This window comes from Macadamia integrifolia, chromosome 6, assembly GCF_013358625.1.
Source record: "Macadamia integrifolia cultivar HAES 741 chromosome 6, SCU_Mint_v3, whole genome shotgun sequence".
NCBI classification, from domain to species: domain Eukaryota; kingdom Viridiplantae; phylum Streptophyta; class Magnoliopsida; order Proteales; family Proteaceae; genus Macadamia; species Macadamia integrifolia.
In genome coordinates this window covers 13286003-13292524 of record NC_056562.1, presented here as the reverse complement: position 1 = coordinate 13292524, position 6522 = coordinate 13286003, and the positions used below count along the sequence as shown (strand labels likewise).

Here is a 6522-nt window from a genome sequence, read left to right as displayed (position 1 = left end):
CCAATCGCTTGATTAAGTAGCATACCAAACTTGGCCTCATCCACGCTTGATTAAGTAGCATACCAAACTTGGCCTCATCCCAAATTTTTTTGCCAAGTTGGCTATCGGTGTAAATAGCCATTATTGCAATATTTCCTTTTATTCATGCACAGAGAGAATTTGATAAGAATTACAGATTAAGAATTGAATTGGATCAGGATTCAATGTATCCCTACATGGGTTTGGTGTGACATACGGTTAACGCTATGATCTCACGTGAAAAGAACTACACACTTCTCCTATAAATAGAAACATGGTTCTAAGGTAAAAGTCAGTCAATCTCTCTCTCTCTCTCTTCCTCTACTACTCTTTTAGTTCCCAATGCATTACTGTTCTTTGGAGTATTAACTTGATCATCGGAGAGTCCACCACATCCAACTTTGCCCATCTCTTTCTTCTCTTGATGTGCAAGTATCTCTCCGACCGACAGATCAATTTTCTGGACGCAACAACTGCACATCCACCACCCCATCTCCATGGTCCAATTCTTCCATCCCTCTTAAATATTAAGGCTTTCCCTACACTCCCCTCTCTCATCTCTCACTACCTGCGCTGCACCTTCAGCCTGTAAACATCTAGTTAGTAGCCATGAAGAACAACACCTCTAACATCTCTTCCCCATTCCTTACCCTCCCATGGGGTGTTATTCCTGATTGGGTACCCACCAGCCTTGGTGGAACCCTGATATGCTCCACCCACCCAACCATTGCACTTCTCATTCTTTTTCCCCTTCTTTTCATTGCCCTATTTCAGTCTCAGATTCATAAGAAACCGAGGTCAGCTCCACTCCCACCCGGTCCGGCACCATGGCCTATAGTCGGGAGCATTCCGGAATTATTCCGAAAGAAGTCCGTATTGCAGTGGATACATGGGTTCATGAAGGAAATGAATACCGATATTGCGTGTTTTCGATTCGGTGAGGTGCATGTCATTCCAGTTACTTGCCCGGAGATTGCTCGAGAATTTTTGAAAAAACAAGATGCTACATTTGCTTCAAGACCAATTACAATGGCGACGGAGTACGTGAGCCGTGGGTTCTTGGCCATAGTTGATACACCATGGGGTGATCAATGGAAGAAGATGAGGAAGGTGGTGGCTTCTGAGGTTATCAATCCCACGAGACTTCGATGGCTTCTTGGGAAACGAACAGAAGAGGCTGATAATCTTGTCCACTATGTGTACAACCAATGCACTAGTGGTTTAGTTGTGGACGTAAGACTTGCAACTAGACAATATAGTGGCAATGTCATTAGGAAGATGATGTTCAACAAGAGATACCTTGGGGAAGGAAGGAAGGATGGAGGGCCTGGCGTTGAAGAAGAAGAATATGTTGATGCACTCTTCACTGTGCTTTCTTACCTGTACGTGTTCTGTGTATCAGATTACATGCCTAGTTTGAGGAGGTTTGATTTGAATGGACATGAGAAGATCGTGAAGGAGGCTACTGGGATCGTTAACAAGTACCATGACCCGATAATTGATAAGAGGATTCGAGAATGGAAAGAAGGGAAGAAGAACGAGCCTCAAGATCTTCTTGATATCCTCATTTCAGTGAAAGATTCAGATGGGAATCCACTACTATCTACTGAAGAGATCAAAGCTCAAGTTGCGGTATGGTTCTAACTACATCATTTATATTTTCTTACTTTAGTCTAGACATACATACTGTTCCGTTCCACTTTTGGGTGTAGTGAGGTCTGGATTCAATCACATTAATCCAGTAACTAGTGAATCTAGGCCCTACTCCTAGACTTAAGCATATGGACTAACAATTTAGTGTTGGGCCTGATGGCATATTATGAGGTTTAATTTTAGTAGAAAGTGAAGCACAAAAACAGGTCCATTCATGGATGGGGATCTTTAGAGAAGGGCTTTAGTTAGTTTTCCTGAGTCTTGCTCCTAATTTGTCTACATTTCATTGATTCACTGATTGTTAGACATTTTTATTGAACACCAAGGGGTAGTAGAGTTGGTAAAGGATATTCGCCTCAAAAAGCATGTGGTTATGAGTTCGACTCATCTTATCTCCTTGTGATCACTCACAAGGGGTATTTAGTGTTCTTCATCGCTTTTGGTGAAAGTTAAATTGTTCTTATTCAACTCCGTCTATGTAGTTATGGGATTAGTATAGGCCCACGGGACTTAATCTATGCATTAGCAAAAAATAAAAAACTACTATTGAAAGTATGTTCTATTTTGCAGGACTTAATCTATGCAGCGGTGGACAATCCATCAAATGCAGTTGAATGGGCCTTGGCAGAGATGATCAACCAACCTGAGATGCTTCAAAAAGCTACCGAAGAAATTGATAAGGTTGTCGGAAAGGAGAGATTAGTTCAGGAGTCCGACATACCACAGCTAAATTACATCAAGGCATGCGCTAGGGAAGCCTTTCGTCTCCACCCGATCGCCCCTTTTAATCTTCCACATGTCTCTAATGTTGATACAATGGTCGCAGGTTATTTCATTCCTAAGGGCAGCCATGTTATATTAAGTCGAATTGGGCTGGGTCGCAACCCTAAAGTTTGGGATGACCCACTCAAGTTCAAGCCTGAGCGCCATTTAAAGGATCCCTCAGTTGAGGTTAAGTTGGTTGAGCCGGAGCTACGGTTCATCTCATTTAGCACTGGAAGGCGTGGGTGTATGGGGGCCGCGCTTGGCTCCGCCATGACTGTTATGTTATTGGCAAGGCTTCTACAAGGGTTCAACTGGGGAGCAATCCTTGGTGAGTCAAAGATTGATCTCAGTGAGTCAAAAACCGATCTTTTCTTGGCTAAACCTCTGCTTGCAAATGCTAAGCCACGTTTGGCATTTGATGTTTACCCAATGCAGTAGAATAATTCTTGGAGCTAGAGTTGATTTGAAATATTTAGTCGTGCCTTAACCGGGCTGCGGACATGTTTAATGTTAAATGGGCTTTAACCGATTTTTAAATGGGCCTCATTAAAATGTGCTATTATAGTCCAACCCACTTAATTCTGATCATATAAGCCCAAAAATATGACAAGAATTCAAGAGTATGCGGACCAACCATTTCATTTTAATATAACATTAAGAAAACGCATTCACCATTAATAAATCCCAACGCATGCACCATTAATTAATCCAAATATGTTAGAAGCAGGAGAAGGGGACATATCTATCATAACTTATTTAATATAAATATCCAGTATGAATATAATAATCCTGGAATATTAATATATTATTACTTTACAAAATGGAAAAACCAAGAAACACTCATTAAAAGGTCGGGCCAGGTCGGTGCACAATACGCTGGTCTCGGTCGTGTCTTATTCGGTAGGTCTCGGGCGGGCACCTGACGAGCCTAGCCGTAGAACTGATACCAACTGCTTGTAAACGGGCCGGGCTCAAGCCCGACATGTTTAATAAATGGGCTGGGCTCAAGCCCAACACGTTTAATAAATGGGCCGGGCCTAGCCAGTCTATAAGCGGTCGGTTCCGATTGGTTTAATCGGGTTGGTCTTGGGTTTGACACCCCTAGTAGATACATATTGTTTTTTCTTATTTTTTATTTTCTGGAAATTGAGTCATTTGTGTTGATGTAGTGATAGGATGTGGTAATGGGTAGCGGGGGTTGATACATTGAATAGAGTGATGAAATAATGATTGGTGAAGGCTGGTATGAGATGGTGGATAAAAATATGGTAATGTATTATTCTGTAAAAGGAAGAAGGTTCATTGCATATGGTATGAGAGTCGGATGGCGGATTAAAATATAATCTGGAATGGTGGATTCGAATATCGTATGGATGGGATGATTGCAGATTTGGCTGGCAGATAGAAAGGTGACAGCGGCTTGCTGGGACGATGGACAATCTTTGGGATGGTATTATTTGTCTTTTAATGCAAGAGCATGATATCAATTTATTTATTTTTTATTTTATTTTTTTTTTTGGAAAGAAAGACCCCAACTTTGGCCTCGCCATCAGAGGGGACCACAAACCGCAACATTATGAAAATCGAAACCTAGGTCTTCATGTAGTGTCAATGCCTAATTCCTTATGATAAATCAACCATATATAGCAGCTGATACCCCTGACTTTGCAGCATTTTACCCAAAAAATCCGCAGATTGGTCTCTCTATAGCAATGCAAGATCTTCCAAGAAATAGAGTTAAGGAAAAGTTGAAGGAAGATCCAATCTTGTAATGCAAACCAAGGAATACACTTTGATTAAACTGAAGACACCACAGAAGTAGAGTCTGACTCAACCTACAAAGACGCAACACCAAGATCTTTCACTCTCTTTAACCCCTCCATAAGGCCCACAAATTCTGTTTCAAAAATTGTTTTAATTCTAAGAAAGATCTTGAAAGAATACACACCTGTTGCCATAAGAAATTGTCCTAAGCTTCATTGCGTCCTGCAAAGGGGAACAAGTAGAAAATAAACACAAGAAAGTGAGTGTCGGGCTGATTCGACAGGGGACTCTCTAATTCTTAAGTCAGATCTCTCTATAAACAGTAATTCCATTGAAAAGAATCGACTCCTATAAAAGGGGTTTACATGGGTATTTATAGTTGGAGCATGGCAGTCATGGAGAGTTCCAAGTTGGTAAACGTCCTTGGGGCCTCCTAGGGAATCAATCAAGATTTACTGGTCATTCTGTGGACCTGGTTTTGAGACAAACAATTTCGACACTTCTATGATCACCAAAAAGCTGGTCGGAATAAGGGAAATGCACCACATCCCTAATTCCATTACCCTCGGAGCTGCTGATACGAAACGAGAGGGCCTATGACTCGGTCGGCGATGAGGTGTGCTTGTATGAAGATTTCTTCTTAGGGGACTCAGGTTCCCTGTTCTTCCTCTTTAGAGCGAGATCTTCACTCATTTCTATCTTTCTCCCCCACAGGTCATCCCTACCTTTTGGCGGAACATGCTCCGCTGCTGTGCCTTTGCGGCCAGCCTTGAACAACCGACCTCCTTTCCTCTTTTAACCACTTCCATCTAAGCTCTCTTGCTCATTTCCAAGGATGGTACGCCATGAATCAGAACTCAAAAATAAAATTTATTGAGGGTAAACCTTTAACGATGAAAAGATGGAAGAATAGGTTCTTCTTCGCATATGGGGTTGAAGGGCTACCATTTGGCAAAGCCTAGTAGGAGCCCAACATTGCCAGGACGAACACCCTACCCAAGCTCATGGGTTAGGATGAGGAAGTGCTCACCATGATGCTAGTGGCAGATCCACCTATCAAGACTACCGACCTAGGCGACGAAGGCATTCTTACTTGGCACGGCTTGAGTGTTGAAGGTGAGCGACACAGCTTACCACTTCATACTTGCAATTGATTGTTATTGTCGATTTTTCTAACTTTGGTTTCTTTCTTCTCTTTTAAAGTGCAATCAACCATCAATCTGTTCAAGCTGCCTTCACTCTCCACTAAGCCCAAATTCGGAGTTGGGAGGAGGTGTCTGCTCAACGACCTCTGGAGAGGCGACGGATAAGAGGAGAAGAGATACTACAGAGTCCTCTCCTGCAGAGGTGGCCAAGACTGAGGCAGCCCAATCCATCACAACAGAGTGGGATGATGTCAATCTAGAGGTAGAGACTGAGGGCTCTCATCTAGCCACAGGAGATGCTCTCGTCGAAGATGTTGAACCGCAGAGGAGCTCGTGCTCACCGTCACTTGTGGTCATATGCTCCTTTGAACGGAAAGCTACTGATGTGCAGGAGCAACTCCTTGAAGAGCAGAGGCGCATTGCCGAAGGGTCCGAGTAGCATAATAGTCGAGAAGGACACTGAATCGGGCAATCTGAGTGGGATATGGAGGTGACCCCCTATGGCAGTAACACATGGAGGGTTCATTTTGAAGACTGCTCGGTGTTCGATGATCAAGTGATGGCTTGCTTTTGGCTCCAATACATTTGCTATCTCCAGGAAGAGAAGTGGTTGAAGCGAGAGGAGCTAGAAGAAATCTTTAAATGAAGGAGGTCCACGCTCAGGTAAGTGAACCACACCTTCTGTCGTGTTGGAGTTACTCTTATGCTTTTCAACTCTTTGATCCAACTAGTATTTTCTCTTTTTGCAGAGCGTAAAATTTTCTATAAAATGCTATGATTGGGCAGAGGCGCTTGGTACCTTGGTTTTTAACCAAGATAAGGAGCTAGAGGCCGCGTCCAAGCGGCTCAACAAGGCAATTACAGAAGATGACAAGGTCGTCGCTTCCAGTTTTGCAGATCAGGGCCAAGTGACAATTCTGGAGGACCAAGTTACCTCAGTTATGAAAGCTCATAAGTTCGGTAAGACTCGCTGGGATGATAGGGAGAAAACTTTGCTGGGGAGCGCTAACAAAATCTTAACAGAACTTACCCTCCACTGAGGCCTGCATCTGGAGAAATACATCTCCCTATAGCTGGAGCAAGGGAAGTTTTGATGGGGGAATGGCTCATTTTGTAATACCCCTGATTTTTCTTTGACTTAGTCCAACTCTGACCTGAAGTGATGAGTCAACTGATG

At 42.9% G+C, this 6522-nt stretch overlaps 1 protein-coding gene across 2 annotated transcripts; it reads left to right on the top strand.

Annotated features, from left to right (window-relative positions):
- The first annotated feature begins 324 nt into the window (after positions 1–324).
- On the top strand, positions 325–2973 carry LOC122081088 (tryptophan N-monooxygenase CYP79A68-like). Of its 2 annotated transcripts, XM_042648059.1 has the most exons (3): positions 325–1650; positions 2242–2412; positions 2498–2675. In XM_042648059.1, the coding sequence occupies exons 1-3, from the start codon at positions 628–630 to the stop codon at positions 2531–2533; spliced, it is 1230 nt and encodes a 409-aa protein (XP_042503993.1). In that variant the 5' UTR covers positions 325–627; the 3' UTR covers positions 2534–2675. The 2 variants fall into 2 exon arrangements, with proteins under 2 accessions (XP_042503993.1, XP_042503992.1); XM_042648058.1 differs by having other exon boundaries at positions 2242–2973.
- Positions 2974–6522: the final 3549 nt, after the last annotated feature.